This window comes from Phoca vitulina, unplaced genomic scaffold (genome assembly GCF_004348235.1).
Source record: "Phoca vitulina isolate PV1807 unplaced genomic scaffold, GSC_HSeal_1.0 scaffold21, whole genome shotgun sequence".
In the NCBI taxonomy this organism is placed as follows: Eukaryota; Metazoa; Chordata; class Mammalia; order Carnivora; family Phocidae; genus Phoca; species Phoca vitulina.
Genome location: NW_022589724.1, coordinates 7,579,726 through 7,599,224, shown reverse-complemented (window position 1 = coordinate 7,599,224; position 19,499 = coordinate 7,579,726). Strand labels below are relative to the sequence as shown.

The window sequence follows — 19,499 nt, the reverse complement described above, 5'->3', positions numbered from 1 at the left end:
ATCCAACAACTGACACGTTGTTTCTATTATCCTGGCTATTGTAAATAATGCTGGAATGAACATGGGGGTGCATCTATCTTTTTTAATTAGTGTCTTCATTTTCTTCAAATAAATATCCAGAGTGGAACTGCTAGATCATATGGCAGTTCTATTAATTTTCTGAGGAACTTCCATACTGTTTTGCATAGCGGTTGCACCAACTTACATTCCCACCAACAGTGCACAGGGTTCTATTTTCTCCACATCCTCACCAACACTTGTTACTTCTTGTCTTTTTGATAACAGCCATTCTGACAGGTGTGAGGCGATATCTCTTTGTGGTTTTGATTTGCATTTCCTGATTATCAGTGATGCTGAGCATCTTTTCATGTACCTGTTGGCCATCTGTATGTCTTTGGAAAATTATCTATTCAGAGCTATCCATTTTTTAATTGGGTTGTTCGGTTTTTTGCTATTCAGTTGTATGAGTCCTTTATGTATTCTGGATATTACCCACTTATCAGATATATGATTTGCTAATATTTTCTCCCATTCAGTAAGTTGCCCTTTCATACTGCTAACAGTTTCCTTTGCTGTGCAGTTTTTTTTTTCTTTGCTGTGCAGTTTTTTAGTTTAATGTACTTCCACTTGTTTATTTTTGCTTCTGATGTCCTTTGCTTTAGGTGTCAGATCCAAAAAATAGCCAAGACTGATGTCAAGGAGCTTACCACCTATATTTTCTTCCAGGAGTTTTATGGTTTTGGTTCTTCAATCCATTTTGAGTTAATTTTTGTGTATAGTGTAAGATAGTGGTCCAGTTTCATCCTTTTGCATGTGGCTCTCCAGTTTTCCCTGCACCATTTATTGAAGAAACCATCCTTCCCCCATGGTATATTCTTGGCCCCTTTATCATAAATTAATTGACTATATACGCATGGGTTTACTTCTGAGCTAAAATGCATTCCTTAATCTTTAGAAGAAGCAAACTCAGCTAGGTTCTAGAAAATCTCTGGTCTCTACAAGTTTACACTTAACCAAAGCAAAAGAACATAACTCATTAATAATAATAATACAAGTTACCATATTTTTGGGACCAAATGAGTAGTATAACCACAAAAATACAGTTACTATTCAAAGGAAATAGGAAGATAAAATATCATCTATGGTCTATACCAAACAACCAATAACAGCTACCATTACTATGCTCTTAACACGTGGCAGAACTTTGATAAGTGTTCTATATGATCTTATCCTCTTTAAATTTAACCCAACAATTACGCCACTATTACTCTCAGCATAGAGATGTGAACCAAGACTGATAGGTTCAGTAACTTGCCCAAAGTCACAGAACTAATAAGCAATAAAGCAGTTTGGAACACCCAGATTTTGAGCTCAATCACTAAATACACTGCATTCTATCATTATCTAAAGTCACAGACTTTCAGAAAATTGCAGAATACTACCCTTAGGAGGGAGAGTAGAAAGTCTCTAATTCATCCAATTTTTCCCACATGTATATTTATATACAAAGCACCAAGACATTAAGAGGTGGAATATAAAGTGCTACCAATTCTTTATCTGGCAAATGCACAGTGTTCAGAGATATTCAGATTTACTCAAAAAATTAGATTGGTACCAAAATGGACCTGAGAGGAGAATGTTAAAGACTAGAACGGTTCCAAAAAGCCCAAGAATTTCCAAAAGACAATTCCTCTAGCAGATCGAAGATAATGAATCAAATTAGAAATTTTTGGAATCAAATCTCCACAAGAGGCCCCTACCTAATCTATTTGTTTGAGGAAAATGGAATCAAGAATAAAATTCTTACTAACTGCAATGTTGTCTAGGTAGCGAGGAGTTGGGAGACAGAATAGGTGTCCATCAAGAAGAACGCATAAGTGAAATGCATACTGTGCAACCGTTAATAGTAATAGAAAAGTAATATGGAAAAATTCTTAAAAATACAGTTAGGTGAAAATGAGACAAAGAACAAGAGCTATGTACTATCGTTTAGATAAATTAAAAATGCATGCACACACATTATGAATGTACAAAATGTCACAGAATTGTATACTATGAAATAGTTGATTGTTTTGTGACTTTGACCTCAATAAAAATAAACAAAATAACAAACTTTTTAAAAAATGCATGCACATGGGCTCCAAGCCAGTCATGACTAAAAAAGATGCCTTATATCAAACCCAGTCTCTCACCAAAATCAATATAAAAAAACAAATACATAAAACAACCCTTAAAAAGTACTGGAGAATAACAAATCAGGCTGAACCTAATAGGGCTATGATCCCTAAGAGAAAGTTAACTGAGTAAGGTGAGCTCCACATTCAACTTGGCTTTTTTCTTTTAATGATATGTGTCAATTCATAGCAAACACAAGTCCCAATGGGCTAAGGAGACAAAGGCTGCAGTGTGAGAAGGCCAAAGCATCTGAGACTTGAGGGCAATACAACTCAAAGAGGAGAGAATCACAAAAAAGTAAGCCCAAAGATCCACACATAACTTGCTCTTGAGAAGTTTACCAACCCAAAACTGTGCAAAAGAGATTTCAAAAACCTAGCAGAGCAACAGCTGGAAGGCTAAAAGCTGATCAGACACTTCAGCAGCCAGCTGAAGGCTGGAGTTCAAGGCCAGCCAAAGTGGAACTGCCTAGGCATATACCTCAGGCTTAAACTGAGACCCAAAACGGTCACATTCTAAAAGGGCAAACCCAAAACAGAACAGCATGAACAAAACCTAAAAGCAACTATCAAGAGGATTAAAATAATCTGCTTGTGCATTACACCTGGCTGCCAGAAAAAAGTTGAATGTAGTCCGTGCCCTGAAAGTCCTTACAGACTGGTCAGAGACAGGCTGGTCAGAGACAGAGTAAATCAGTAATTACAGAACAGTAAAAGAGTAAATGCAGTAATGGAGGTCTGGTCACAAATATTTAAGTATGAGATACAGATTTGGAAGTCATTACCATACAAGTAAAAGGGAAAGGCATGAATATGAATGTGGTCACCTGGAGAGAGAATACAGAGTAAGAAGAGTCTAAATATAATGTTAATCTACAAGTTTATGTCATTATTGGGTAAGATCTAAGAAGAACTTCTTTATATTAAATTATTCTTTAGAATAAATAGTTACAATAAGGTGTACTAGCATAATTACCTTGATCATAGCTTGACATCATGGACTGCCAATAACAAATAAAAGAATTCAGTTAAAAACAATGGTCCACTGTCAGGAAAACAGCAATGTCTTTTTACAAACACTAAAAGAGAAGACTGTCAGGATCTAAAGTATTTCCTGAGTACATGAACTATAGTATTTTTCAAAGTCGAGTGTTTTAATAGAATCTCCACTCCCAGTAGACTCATCACTCAGCTGAGAAGTATTGCTGGCATCAGAAATTACTGCTGAGATAGACTTATGAGGTTCAAGGACAAACTTCTGTGAATTCAGCCTCTTACCAGGTCTTGATTCAGTAAGGTGACACAAATATAATGGTGACAAATGGAATGAACCCTTATTCTTTTACAAATAAAATATAAAACTGTCTCCTTATTTAGCAAACTATTAACAGAAAAAGCATAATACCTAAATTAAATAGCATTTGACTTCCCAGTCTCTTGCTTAAAAAGGAAAGAAAGAAAAGAAAGTAGAAACCCTAAAGACAATCTGGTATTTACAACATATCCTATAATTCAGGTAAAGAAACTGTTTAAAGCTCCACCACAGTCTTTATGTAATATCTCATGTTATAGCATGTCAAAGATGCCCAGAAAAATGTGACATACAATCTAAGTTCTTTAAGGGCACAAACGGTACTTCATGTATTTAGATCCTCTACAGAGCCTAGCAAAGAGAGTACAATGAATAAACATAGTTTCTACCTCACATGAACAACTGAAAGAATCTATTTAAGCAAAATTTGCATTATTGCTCTCTTTCCACCCAGAACATACTTCCTGTCTTTAAGCCCCCAGATCCAAACAATCCTTTGCAGGGCAACTCATGTGTCTACTCCATTAAGCCCTTTGGACAACCTCCAATGAAAATCTCCTTGCCTTTGAATGATCTCCCAAAGGCAAGTGGCATATTCAACCATGTTTTCTGGTCATCTATGCTTTCTTCATTGGTGATGTCACTCACTCAGGCATCAGTAATTATTAACCTGATGACTGTCAAATAAATTAAAAATTTAAGATTTCCATTTTTATAAATGTCCTTTTCAATAAACTGGGTAAATGAATTGTTCATTTCTGATAGTATAGTCTTAGATAATTAAGTATCAAAGAATTCAATACAGAGAGACCTCTAAAAGAGGCTTTTGACCATTTATCAGTCAACAAATACATATTTAAAAGCTACCACAAATACCAGACACACTGCCAGGGATGCAATGATAAATAAAACAAACCTAGTCCCTATCCTCATAAAGTTTAAAAGTAGAGTGTACATGTCTTATATTTCTCTTTCTCATATTTCTCTTCATAACATCTTAAGGACAGAGTCTGGGTCTTATTCAAAGTTTACATGCCCATATGTATCCCTCAAAGGGCCTAATAACACTGTCCCTCATTCATGTTTTCAATAACATAATATCTGAATATACCTCTCAACAGCATTCAGCACAACTCCCCAGTCCATCCTTCATAAAACCATATCTTGGTTTTCCCCTTGCTTGACTAACAACTTTCCAGTTTCCCATTCTGAATCTTCTTTCTCTAAGTATTAAACAATCTCATAGCTCTGTCCTCACTCTTGTCTCACTCTGTTTCTCTATGTAATATAACTGCATCAAGTTAATTTATAAATTTAACACTAGCTCAATAAAAAAATACCAACAAGTTTTTTTATGGAGTTAAGACAAATTGCTATTAAAGTTCATATCAATATGAAAAAATAGCTGGAAAAAACTGAACAGAAAAACAAACATGCAAGAATATCAAAAAAAAAACACTGAAAATGAAAAATTCCAAGAGTGCCTGATTCTCCATAGCCTTGCAGAGAGAACACAGAGCCAGACTTTTTAAATTTTGCCAGCCAGATAAATGAGAAATGATATCTGAGTGTTATTTTAATTAATATTTCTCAAATGATGAGTGTTGCGCATCTTTTCACATGTTTGAAAGACATCATATCTGCTCTGTGTGAATTGTCTGTTGACAGCTTCCTTTTAATTTTTCTATCAGGTTTTTGGCCCAGTATCCCTTAATTTTTAAGAGGTTGTTATGTATTACAAATATACGCCTCTGTGATATATGTTGCAAGTACTTCCATCACAGTTTGACAGCTGTATTTCTACTTTGTCCATGGTGCTTTCATCCATGCAACTTTTTAAAAAAAGTGTTATAGAGTCAAACTTATCAAACTTTTCTTTATAGAAAAAGAATAAAGAAAGCCCAGAGTAAGTACAAGGAAGGACATAGTATAGGCCTGAAATTAGTGAAATATCAAACAGAAAACAATGACACTAAAGGCTGGGTCTTTCCAACAAATCAATGACATTGATAAACATCTAGCAGGACGGATTTAAAAAGAGAGAGAGAAGATACAAATGACTAGTACCAGGAACTAAAGTGGAGACATTACTACAAATTCTACAGACATCAAAAGGGTAACAAAGAACTGCCATGAAAAATTTCATGCCAATAAAATAAAAAATTTAAGCAAAATGGCAAATTCCTTGAAAAATACAATTTACCAAAATGAATACAAGTAAAATAGAAAATCTGAAGTCTTATATCAAACACTTAACCAAGAAATAATATCAAACCTACACAAATGCTTTCAGAGAATAGAGAATCAAACACTTCTCAACTTATTTAATGAGCCAAGTGTTATGCTGATACAAAAACCAGACAAGGAAACGACAAAGAAAACTGCAAACCAATATCCTTCATGAACACACTGGAAAAAAATCTTTTCAAAATATCAGCAAATTGAATCTAGCAATATACAAAAAGGATACATCATAACCAAATGGGGTTTGTCACAGAAATGAAAGGTTGATACAACATTTTTTAAAATCAATGTAATCTACTATATTAACAGAATACAGGAGGAAAAAAACCATATGATCACCTCAACCAATACAGAACAAAGCATTTAACAAAATTCCAAACCAATTCGTGATAAAAATTCTCACCAAATCAGGAATATAAGGGAATTTCCTCAACCTGATAAAGTATACTGATAAGAACTTACAGCTCACATCATACTTAATGTATGATGAATGTTTTCCCACTAAGGTTAGGAACAAGACAAAGATGTCCACTCTCACTCACCATTTCTATTCACCGTTGTACTAGAGGTTCTAGCCAGAACAAAAAGGCAATAAAAAGAAATAAACAGCATCCATATTAAAAAAGAAAAAATAAAAAATTATAGACAAGATTGTATATGTAGACAATGCTAAGAAATCTACACAAAATATACCAGAATAAGTAAATTTAGAAGGGTCATAGAAAACAAGAAAAACATGCAAGAATCAACTATATATCTACATACAAGCAATGTAAACTATATAATTAAAAATTTTTAAATTACTATTTATAAAGGCATCCAAAAATATGAACTACTTCAGGATAAATTTAAATTTCACAAAATATATGTAAAACAATGAAAACACAAAAATTTAAGACCTAAATAGAGAAATATATCATATTGATAGATTGGCAGGTTCAATATTTTTAAGATATTATTTCTCCCAAATGGATCTATGAACACAACATAATCTCAATCACAATCCTAGAAGCCGTGTTGGGGTTTTTTTGTAGAAAGTGATATCCTAATCTTAACACTTATATGAAAATGTAAAACACCTAAAACATCCAAAGAAATCTTGAGAAAGAATAAATTTGAAGTACTTACACTATTTGATTTCAAGACTCATTATAAAATTATAGTTACATAAAACAATTTGGTATTGGTTAAAGATAGACATATAAATCAACGAAACAGAACATAGTCCAGAAATAGACCCATACATGTAAGGGCAACTGATATTCAACAAAGGTGCCAATGTAATTCAATGAAGGAAAAGACAGTCTTTTCAACAAATAGTGCTGGAACAAACTCGTGTTCATATGGAAAAAATAAATCTGACCCTTATTTTATGCCAATCATAAAACTTAATTTGAAATGGATCACATACCTAAATATAAAGGCAAAAATTGTAAGAGGAAAATACAGGCGAAAAATCCTCACAACCCTGGGGTATGGAAGGATTACTTACATAGTACACAAAAAGCAGGACCACAAAAGGAAAATTTCATAAATTGAACTTCATCAAAACTAAAAACTTCTCTTCTAACAACAATACTAATGAAACAAAAAAGAAAGCCACCAACTAGGAGAAAAACATTTGCAATTCATATATCTCACAAAGGATTGGTATCCTGAATATACAGAAAACTGTTACAACTCAGTAAGAAGACAAGCCATCCAATTTTCAAAAATGGGCAAAGATTGGAACAAACACTGCTTAACAATAATATAAATAGCCAATAAGCACAGGAAAAGATGCTCAAGTCTCTAGCTTATCAGAGAAATGCAAAAAAAACACAAAAAACAAAAACCTACAGTGAGATACCACTACATATACAGAAAATGGCTAAGGATTGACAATAACAAATATTGGCAAGGATGTAGAACAACTGGAACTCTCATACATTGCTGATAGTAACGTTGATGGGTATAACCATTTTGAAAAACAGTGTGCCAGTTTTTTTAAACATTAAACATATGCTTTCCATATGACCCAGTAATTCCACTCCTGGTCATTTATCCAAGAGAAATGAAAATATATGTCCACACGAAGTACATGTGTTCATAGCAACTTTATTCATAATAACCTTACTGGAAAAATAAAAAACTAGAAACAATCCAAAATCTGTCAACAGATAACTGGATAAACAAACTGGGGTGTATAATGCTACTCAGCAATAAAAAGGAATATGCAACAGCATGGGTAAATCTCAAAAACATTACGTTGAACAGGGGCACCTGGGTGGCTCAGTTGGTTAAGCGGCCAACTCTTGATTTTGGCTAGGTCATGATCTCAGGGTCCTGGAATCGAGCCCCACGTTGGGCTCCCCACTCAGCGGGGAGTCTGCTTGTCCCTCTGCCCCTCCCCCCACTCGTGCTTGTGCTCTCTCTCTAAAATAAAATCTTAAAAAAAAAACACATTATGCTGAACAAAAGAAGCCAGACACAAAAGATACATAGTTTACGATTCCATTTATATGAAACTTGAAAAAAGATTACTCTATAGTGACAGAAACAGGGTAAGTGGTACAATGGAGCTATAAACAATAGTTGGGATTTATTGGAGTAGTACACAGGACCTTTCTGAAGTAATGGAAATATTCCATATCTTGATTATGATAATTAAGCATGTACATAAATTTGTCAAAACTCATCAAAATGTAATCTTAGAATGAGTATATTTTATTGTATGAAAATTAAATTTAATAAGTTAGGTATTTAAAAATTTTTTAAAGAGCTTGTTCCTAAGTTTTTTGTAAATGTAACAGCCCTTTGAAGTTATCCTTTGTATTTCTGGAAAATGTACCATCAATCAGTCAGATTAACTTTCTGTATAAGATCTTTTAGTCCAATTTTTCAGATCTGAGACTCTTAATAAAAGACCACATAAAATAATAATAACACGAAAGAATAAGTCGGTGGCTTGGGTATTAGAGGGATCTAAAAGAAAAAATGCTACTTTGTTAAAACATTTTTAAAAAGAGATACTGATGAAGTCGGGCTCTGTACCACACACTGGGAGACTGCCTGCTGTAGGCTATACCTAGAAAAGGAATTAACAGGTCACAAGATATGTGACTCTTCAACTTTGTCAAATATTGCCAAACTGCTTTCCCAAGCTATTTCTATTTATACTCTCTCCAAATCCCTTTAAATAGTTTGTATGCTTAGTCTTCAATTCCTCTTATTTACCTCAGTCTATTATAATCATTTTTCTATTCTCTACCAGTCCACCGAAACTGCTTTTACTAAGGTCACCAAATACCTCTTCATTTCAAAGTCCAACAGCCTCTTTTCAGTTTTAATCACTCTAAACCACTCAAGTCTCCCTGTATTTTATTTCACAATAACACTATTTCACCATAACTCCTTATACCAAGGAGCCGAAAGATAATCCATGCTTCTCAAACTTTTCTCAAATCATCTCTGATGAAAGAAAGTGAACTTGGCAGAGCTCAAAACAAAGGCATGCCAAATATAAAATGTCATATTTTATCTTATCTTAAAAAAATGTGAATTTTGAATTCTATCCCATAATATATCCCTGTTTAACTTAAAAATGTTTATAATAATTAACACTGAGATCAACCAATGGTACATAATACATCACACTTATAATGTGACTTTGTACAGCTAGTGCCAAAAAAGAGCCATTCACCCCTTAGGGTATGTGTAACTCTAGGTTAAGAAACATAAATGACTTGCTCAAAATTGTGAAGCCTGGATTTCACATTCTCACTCCAAAGCCCATGTGCTTTTCTTTATACCAACAGTCTTAGTCAGCACCTATTTCTTTCCTCTGAGACTTGGATTTTAACAATCATAAATGACTTGCGAAAGCTGGAGAAGTAGTGAGTCCTCCTTGAATGAAACTAGGACCCTACAAGGGCTGAACATCACTGAATGTTCAGTTGCTTGGGCTATGGAAGAAAGGAAGAAAGGAAAGGAAGATAAGAGGGAGGAAAAGAGACAAGAAGAGAAGGAGGGAGAAGTTTAACACACTTCTCTCAGGAAGAAAGAAAATTAATAGATCAGACATAGAAAAAATTAGTAGCTATATATTTGAAACATAATGAGCAAGCATATGTATAGATATATGCAGACTCCTTACGCCTCCAAAATAAAGAATACACTTACTTTTCATATATACAAGTAATTATAAAATCTAATCAATACTTGTATAGAAATGAAGTCTCAACAAACACCAGAGAATAACAGACAGACCACATATCCTGTCTATAATGCAGTTAAAGAAAAGTTTTTAAAAGTTTAAAAGATTTTTTCAATGTCTGAAATTTTAAAACACACTCTTAAACATTTTTTATCAAAGAAATTTTAAGTTAAAAGGAATTTAAACTGGGGTGCCTGAGTGATGCAGTCAGTTAAGCGTCTGACTCTCGGTTTTGGTTCAGGTCATGATCTCAGGATCCTAGATGTGAGCCCTGCATCCAGCTCCCCACTCAGCGAGGAGTCTGCTGAAGTTTCTCTCTCCCTCTCCCTCTGCCCCTCCCTGCACTCGCTTGCATGCTCTTTCTCTCTCTAAAATGAATGGCTAAATCTTAAAAAAAAAGAAAAAAAAAGAGGAATTTAAACTGAATGACAGTAAAAGCATATACATGAAAACATGTGACCTGAGACACAGCAATGTAAAACAGTATGATTGAGAGGAACAACAAAACCAAAAGTTGGTCCTCTGAAAAGATTGATAATATACAAAAACCTCTGACAAGACTGATCAAGTAAGATCCTTGACTATAGAATAACTAGTTCTAGACTCCAGGCATAAAAACCATAAACTTGACCAAAAAAAGAGGTAACTACTTTTGGGCACTGACAACAGAGAGTGTAAGACTGATCATGAGAAGAGAGGAACTGATAAAGTGATTCACACATGTACCCTCACTTCTGCCTCAGGACAATTTCTCAAACAGAAAGCTAGAACTTGAAATTGAGGTGGCAGAGACTGAGGTCAGTGAAGCTAAACGGACTTGGATCTGCAGGGCAGGGTATCAAATAGGAGGAAACTGAGTAGGCACAGGGGGCAGGGGAGGAGACTCCAGATGTCTGTATGAGATGGTGCCACAAGTCCTTGGCTTAGGGCTAGCCTGCACATGTCGAGAGAGAGACCTCCCGTGGCTTACCACAGAGTGGGGGCTAGTGGGTTGAGATATCAAAAGAGATACTACAGATTGAGCAATGGTAGGGGCATTTACTTTCTGTTTCTCTTACAGAACTCACAATTTTTATACTTGTATTATAGCTTTCTATGTACTTGTTTTACTTTTGGGGAGTTATTCTCTTTGAAAAGACAAATCATATTTATTAGCATCTCTGTATACGCCAAAACACTAGATTATTATCCAAAACAAAGAGACAATGCACATTTCCTGACTATATACATAATACAGGAAAATAGCAAAGTAAAGAAAAATAAATAAAATAATTACTGCCAAATTTTTCCCTATATATTCTGTCAATATAAAAAAATCCGTTTTTCATATCTAAGAAATGAAAAACTATAGTAGCTACTCAGAAACAAATGACAAGCCATTTAAAAATCAATATAAATCTAAATGGAATTTAGGCAAAAAATATGGGTTAAAATGCACATTCTATTTGGAAGTTGGTGGAAAATTAGGAAAATGCTGGGAAATATTATGAGACAAGTTCAATACTCTATGTTATTATGCAATATGGTGTTTAAGTTTAGGTATTATAATAAAGAACTATATGTCCAGCAAATACTGTAAGAAAAACTCTTTTTTATTAATTAGGTCTTCAACAAAAACTGATCCTCGTAATTAAAAAATTCAAGATACTGGTCCTACTTATTCTTACTAATAAACCCACAACACACGTTCATTTTTTTTAAAGATTAAAGTTAGAAAATCTCAGAAATTATAGAGCTCCCAACACTCCTTCATGATGAAAACACTCAACAAACTAGAAGGGATCTAACTAACTTCCTCAATCTGATAAAGGGCATCAATGAAAGCGCCACAGTTAATATCATACTTAATAGTGAAAGACTAAATGACTTCTCCCTAAGATCCAGGAAAAAGACAAGGATGTTCGTTCTATTTCTATTAAACACTGTATTAGATTGTTTAGCCAGGGCAATTGCACAAGAAAATTGGATAGAAAACATGAAGATTGGAAAGAAAGAAGTAGGGGCACCTGGGTGGCTCAGCTGGTTAGGTGGCCAACTCTTGATTTTGGCTCGGGTCATGAACTCAACGTTCTGGAATCAAGCCCTGCGTCGGGCTCTGTGTTCAGCAGGGAGCCTGCTTGAGGATTCTCTCTCTCCCTCTCCTCCTCCCTCTGCCTCTCTCTCTCAAATAAATAAGTCTTTAAAAAAAAAAAAAGTAAAACCATCTCTATTTGAAGTTGACATGATTTTAAATACATAAAATCCTAAGGAATCCACACCAAAAAAACCCATGACAACCTATTAGAGCTAACAAGTTTATTAGCAAGGTTACAGGATACAAGATCAAAAATCAATTTTATTTCTACACATTTACAATGTACAACCTGGAAATAAAACTAAAAAGCAATTACATTTACTACTTCATCAAATAGAAATAGGAAGAAATTTAACAAAAGGAGTATACAACTCGTACACTGAAAACATCATGAAAAAATATTTTAAAAGACCTAATAAATGGAAAGACATCTGTCTTGACAGAGTGATAGCCTTAAAAGTGTTAGGGTGATAATACTCCCAAACTTATTTGCAGATTCAATACAATCTCTAAGAAAATATGAGCTGGCCTCATTTGCAGAAATTGTGAAGTTAAACCTAAAATTTATATGGAAATGCAAGTGACCCAGAATGGTCAAAACAATCCTTAGAAAGGACAAATTCAGAGGATTCGCACTTCTCAATTTCAAAACTAACTACAAAGCTAAAATAATTAAGACAGTGTGGTACTAGCAGAATGATAATATCCTCACATTTACAGTTGATTTTCAGCAAGGTTGCCAAGACAATTCAATGAAGGAAAGAATAGTCTTTTCAACACATAATACTAATGACTAGATATCCACAGAATCTACAAGAATGTAAAAATACATATCCACAGAATGTAAAAGAATGAAGTTGAACTGAATCCTTCCTCATACCATACCCAAAAATTAACTCAAAATAGATCATAGAGCTAAATATTAGAGACATTTGAATAGGGAACAATATCTAATAATGGTTAAGAATAACAATAATCAGAATTAGCCTCATGGTCCAAATAAAATTCGTAAGATGCGTCACAGTGATAGAAGGATATGCACCATCCCCAAATCCTTTCAACAATCACACAATGAAGACGAGGAAATCAGGATTCCTGATTATAAAACTAGTACAAGAAAACATAGAGGTAATCTAATTTTAACCTTAGATTTAGTAATAGTTTCTTAGATATGACACCAAAAGCATATACAACAAAAGAGAAAATAGGTAAATTGGACTTCATCAAAATTTTAGAAATCAGTGCTTCTAAAATCGTTACCAAGAAAGTGAAAGACAATCCACAGAATGGGAAAAAATATCTGCAAATCAGATATATGAGGAATTCTTACAACTCAACATTAAAGAGACAAATGAAACAATTAAAAATGGGCAAGTGATCTAAAGAGACATTTTTTCCAAAGAAGATCTACAGACAAGCACATGAAAAGCTGCTCAACATCATCAGTCATCAGGGAAATCTAAATAAAAATCACAATAAGATGCCACTTCACACCCACTAGGATGGCTCTAATAAAAAAGACAAGCAGTGATGATGGTATGAGAAATGAGAATTTTCATACACTGCTGGTGGGAATGTAAAATGATGAAACCACCATGGAGAACAGTCTATTAGTTCCCCAAAGGCTAAACACAGAATTACTATATTATCTAGTCCATTTCTATATGACATACCCCAAAGAAATGAAATACATATCCACACCAAAAAAGTACAATAATGTTCATAGTTCATTATTCCTACTAACCAAAAAATAAAACCCAAATATCCATCAAATGATGGATAAACAAAATGTGGTATATCCATATGATGGACTATTATTTGGCAATAAAAAAGGAATAATACACTGATACATACTACAACATGTATGAACCTCAAAAACATTACACTAAATGAAAGAAACAAGTCACAAGGCCACATATTTATGATACCAATTACATGAAGTGTCAGAATAGGCAAATTTATAGTGACAAAAACATTAGAGAATAGAACAGTGGTTGCCTACAGTTGGAGGGCCTGAGGAAAAATGTGAAGACTGCTAATGGGCATGATAATTTTTTTTGGAGTACTGAAAATGTTTTAATATTGATTATGGTGACAGCCGCACAATTCTGTGACTACACAAAAACGAAACATTGAAATGTACACTTAAATGGATGAATTGTATGGTATGTAACATATATCTCCATCAGCTGTTACAAAAAAATATATACAGCTCAAAATGTGAGGACTGGAAGAGAAGGACACATATGAAGAGACTGCCTCAGATACCTGAAGTACTTGAATTACAGCCACAGATCAGCTCCACTGCAGAGACTACTGAAACAAAAGTAAATGATCCCTATAGCAACTTGGCTCTTTCTAAGATATAAATTTATATAATATATATGGTTTTCCTTTTAAGAATTTCATAGGTAAGTTTTTAACCAAAAATACCTAGGCTAAGACAGAATTAGCTATACAATTCCTCTACACTTCAATAATAATCTTATTTTAAAACCAACTGTCTACTTTTGAATAGGGAACAATATCTAATAATGGTTAAGAATAACAATAATCAGAATTAGCCTCATGGTCCAAATAAAATTCGTAAGATGCATCACAGTGATAGAAGGATATGCACCATCCCCAAATCCTTTCAACAATCACACAATGAAGACGAGGAAATCAGGATTCAGAGACATTAGGTGACTTGCTTACTCAGGAATTAAATAGCAAAGCTAGGATTTGCACTTAAGACTGCCTGTCGACAAAACCTGTGATCTTACACCACACTATCTCCTATCTTCAAGATATAATAAAGCTTCCAACGAGGCAATTATTATACAAGAGACTAAGCACAAATATGACCTACTAGAAAAATTTTGTAATGTTAAAGCTTAAAGGAACCTCAGAGAACACCTACCACAAGTACCTAATTTTACAAATGAGACAATGCTGTCTGCAGTCTCTGATCAGCTATAGCTATTTCCACTACTCTCTGGCGTCCGATATACTATTAGACTATCTATAAATCTTTCCTGATAGCCTCAAAATAAGTCAAATGAGGAATCAAACAAGAGCTCTGTTTCAGAAAGTCATGGATGTGCTGAATAAACAATCCCAAAATTTACCTTTTTAGACTGTAATAAGAATAAAAAATAAATGTTCCTGTTACCTGCCCAGTATGCAGAATTCTGATCATACAGAATACTGATTTACAGCTACTTTGCATTCTTACCTTTGTGGCCACAAGAAACATGGTATAAAGGAACATGAGGTTATGCCTTGATACTGCCAGCTGCTTCGTGTGCTGGAAAGTGAAGATCACTGACCCCAGTAGGGTTACCTTGGCAGGGCTGAAAATAAAACACATTTTAAGTCAGTAAGTAATAAACATGATCCATCTCTATATTTCTCAAAGAATACTCTGGAAAATATTAATTTAATGAGCTATTAATAGACAAAAATAAGTTAATGTAAACATACTTATAAAGTTCTAGAAGTGCTAAGTTATATAAAGTGTAATTTCACTCTGATAAAATACCAGAGATCTTAGAATGTTCATACATATATTGTGACTCTCTGATAAAGTTCATTTCTATATACAGTATTTCTGAAACACATCTGACCATATAATACTTTTTCACAAAGATTTGAAAGTCCCATGTTCCACAGTATGACTTGGAAAAAGATTAGTCATTATAGGACAAAACAAGCTCCTTCAGTAAGGTGGGAAAAGGAAAAGAAAGCCCTGATTTATAGTATTTTCCCATTTCCATGGTGTAAATACTCCCATCACAGTAAATTCCAGGGTGCTATGCAGAACAGAGAAGAGACAGATGCGCACAATCCCATGTAACAGTAGGAGCCAGATCCAGCACATTACTTTGCTAAGCCCAACACAGAATATTAGTGTTTGCTAGTATCTTAACAAATTAAGGCTGAAATTTTAACATCTACAGTAAGATCTACAAAAAGAAGCATTACTTTCATATTATATATTTGCCACATATTTAAAGTATATCTTAGTAACAGATCATTATCTAGCTTTGTGCTTACAACTACAGAAAGATAAATGATAAACTCTTAGAATGCCACACTGCAAAATATGACAAATTTCATTTCATGAAAAATTACCTATTTATTTATTATAAGCTGAGGACTGAGTTCAAAACAGGATTAGGTTTGGGCACCAGGGGTTTAGACCTTGCGTAACAGCTAACTGGGCAGCACTCATGTTTTGGAACAATGGTCTCTAAAACTTTTTAACTGTGAATCTTTATTGGTACCCAAAAAGAAAAAAGTGTTTTAAGACACTAATATGTGTTTATCAATTAATTTATAAGTTATATATATACACGACTGTATTATAAAATGTACACCAAATTGACATTTTTAAAGGATGAGATCAAAAGAAAAAGGAACTAGGTTTATCTTTTTTTTTTTTTCCTTAAGATTTTATTTATTTATTTGACAGAGAGAGAGACAGCGAGAGAGGGAACACAAGCTGGGGGAGTAGGAGAGGGAGAAGCAGGCTTCCCGCCAAGTAGGGAGCCCAACACAGGACCCGATCCCAGGACCCCGGGATCATGACCTGAGCCGAAGGCAGTCACTTAACCAACTGAGCCACACAGGCGCCCCAGGAATTAGGTTTATCTTAACCTCATTTTGCTATTCTTGGTTTCTAACAGTTTGGGTTCTGTACCACAGTACCTCATCATGGATTCTTCTTAGCATATGCTCTAAGGGACTGCACTCCCTTAGAGCATAAACAGAGGCACTGAATCTGAAAAGCAAGGATTCTGCAGACAATAAAATGGGACAGGGAATTGAAGGGCTGAGATTTAGTCAATGAGACTGGTTTGGAAGATCAGGATGCATTTAGAAAATATTCTTATATTAGTTTCCTATGAAATTAGAAAATGAGCTTATCTGCATCCAAAATACAATAGTAGAATAGGTATATGGTAATAGAGACACTTCCATTCCAAAAGGGAGAAAACAAAAGGAAAGGAAGAAAGAGGTCACTGGTCCTATGCGATTTCTAAATCCAGCAGGGCAAATTCCATTAAGTTTCAAGGTTTCAAGGCTTGGGAATAATCCTCTGTGACATTAGGCTCCATCCTCTGAGTCCACAGCTCCAGCTTCTGCACTCATGGCTCTGGCCTTTGCACCTGGACTCCAACCTGTGGGCCTGGCCTCAGACCTCTAGGCCCATGGCTTCAGGCCAAAATCCATTTTTCCTTTTCTTTGAAGGGTAACACATGTTTGCAGCTGAGCAGTTTTATCAGCCTGTTTCCTGCCTATAGATTTCTGGGAGTCTGACAGCCTCCTTTTATTTCACCTTATCTCTGTCCCTTTTAGTGCAAGCTGGCAGTGTTTCTACTGATAGAACATTTTCAAAAACCTTGTGGGTCTCCAGCATACAACACAGGGATCCATGACATTAGTTAAGATGGTCCTCCACATATCTTTTCTGGATAATCTCATGTCTATTCCTGGCTTGTGCTGTGATGGCTGAATGGATCCATGAGTCACACACCTAATTTCTTTAACACTAGCAAAAGTTTTCCAGCCGCACCCTTTACCTTTAATCCTTACCTTTAGAGTAAGACTTAGAAACAACAGAGTTTCCTAAAAATGTATCTCCTAATTTAATCATCTTTTGCAATCTGGATAGGCTGAGAATTTTCCAAATCATCATCTTGGTTTCTTTGTTCAGCAGTTATTCCCTCAATTCAACTTTTCCTCTCTCACTTTACTAAAAGCAGCAAGGAGAAACAAGTCCAGACCTTTAACACTGCTTTAAAATCTCCTCAGCTAATACCCAAGTTCACTGCTCACAAATTATGCTTTCCACGTAACTGTAGCACACAACTCAACTAAGTTTTCTCCCACTATATAACTATATCACATCTCCTCCAATTGCCAGCATCATGTTCCTCATTTTCTTCTGAGCCCTCACCGGCACCTCTAACATTCATAGTTCTACCAACATTGTGTTTATGACAATATATGTATTCTCTAAGACCATATAGGCTTTCTCTACTATGCAAAAGTATTTGGTAATAGATAAATGAAAATTTCTGTATATACACACATACACAAAATATCATAATGAACCAGTGATCAATCTCATCTGACCAACTGATAATTCTTTCATTCATTTAATATTTATTGAGTATCTACTACTTGGTAGATTTGTTCAAGGATACAAGCAAAAGAGAGAATAGTAAGAAATGAAGTCAAAGCAAATAGGGTGTGGAAGTAAGGCAGATCTTGGAGGGTTTACAGACCATCTGGGGAGTCATTCCAAGGTTTTGAACAAAGGAGAAACAATTTGATTTTGGTTATAACAGTCCAAGAAATGTTTTATGAAAGACATTTCAAGGCATATGCTCAAAATGAGAAAAATTTCCCTTGAATCTCATTAATGCCTTATTTATAACTTATCAATCAAAACCTAGCTTGTTCTATTCCTAAACTACCTCATTCACACTTTAAGGGGTACTTTCCAAGTTAAGTATCCTAGAATTTGTTGCTTCACACAAACATACACTTCATCATATAGACTGCTTCTCAACTTCATTTTTAATCTATTCTAATGAGCTTATTTTCACATGGAGTCTTTCCTCAGCTTGCTTACTATGGCCACTATTCCTTAAGTCTTTTCCTTCTTGAACTGTGGAAATAGTAACTACATCTCTCTATTTCATTCTCAGGAGCATCAGGGATACATCTGTGAACTTAATTAAGAATGAGTAAGTGTCTTTACATAACATTTAATGATCAGATTCTCTTAAATGGATGCAAAAGGTAGTCTGCACCCTACAATCATAGAGTGGTTTATTTCCTCTAATCTTCTCTTATTTTTATGTGTAATTAAGCTCAACTCTCATTTTTAAAGCAACAAGGCATTATAACAGACTGATTTGTTCCCATAAGCTTAACATTTTACTACTATGTGAATTTGAAATCTGAGTAATGTTGTAGTCATTAATGAAAATGCCAAGAACCTGCAACTGATTCACTTACATCCAGGGAAGTGTGTTCCTATGTAGTTTTCTCTCCATAAATACACACTCTTCCCACAATTCTTTAACAATCCAGGAGCTTTGGTTTGGTTTATTTTCTAAGGGGAGGAACCCACAGAGAAAAGAATCATATATTAAAAACTACATTTGAGAGAACAGACTTTTTGAAAGAGTAACTCTCCTGATTCTCCTCCCATTATCATGACTATTTTTTCAGCTCCTTTGCATCCATATTTAGAAATCTGGTAAGATCTAAGAATAAAAAGCTGGTCTCAGTATAGTTTACACCAACTCACTAGGACATCTTCAGCCATTCATCAGCTTCTGGTTTCCAACCTCCTTTTACCAACTGCTCAAAATTCGTGATAACAGTACCACCTGCACCTAAAAATAAAATGAAACAAGAATATTTAGCCAAATTTTATGGAGAAAATATTTGAAACAACCCAAGAAGATCCCCAAAATATAACTTTGAGGAGGAAGAAAA

The 19,499-nt window shown here is 34.6% G+C and overlaps 1 protein-coding gene across 4 annotated transcripts in view; it reads right to left on the bottom strand.

Annotated features, from left to right (window-relative positions):
• The window catches only part of TMEM38B (transmembrane protein 38B), a 95,694-nt gene that overhangs the window by 42,971 nt on the left and 33,224 nt on the right, over window positions 1–19,499 (bottom strand). For all 4 annotated transcript variants that reach the window (XM_032418518.1, XM_032418516.1, XM_032418517.1 and 1 more), the window contains 2 exons: window positions 19,309–19,396; window positions 15,217–15,334 (listed from right to left, as the gene is read on the bottom strand). In XM_032418518.1, the coding sequence (XP_032274409.1) occupies window positions 15,217–15,334; window positions 19,309–19,396 (206 nt within the window). The remainder of the gene's footprint in view (window positions 1–15,216; window positions 15,335–19,308; window positions 19,397–19,499) is intronic.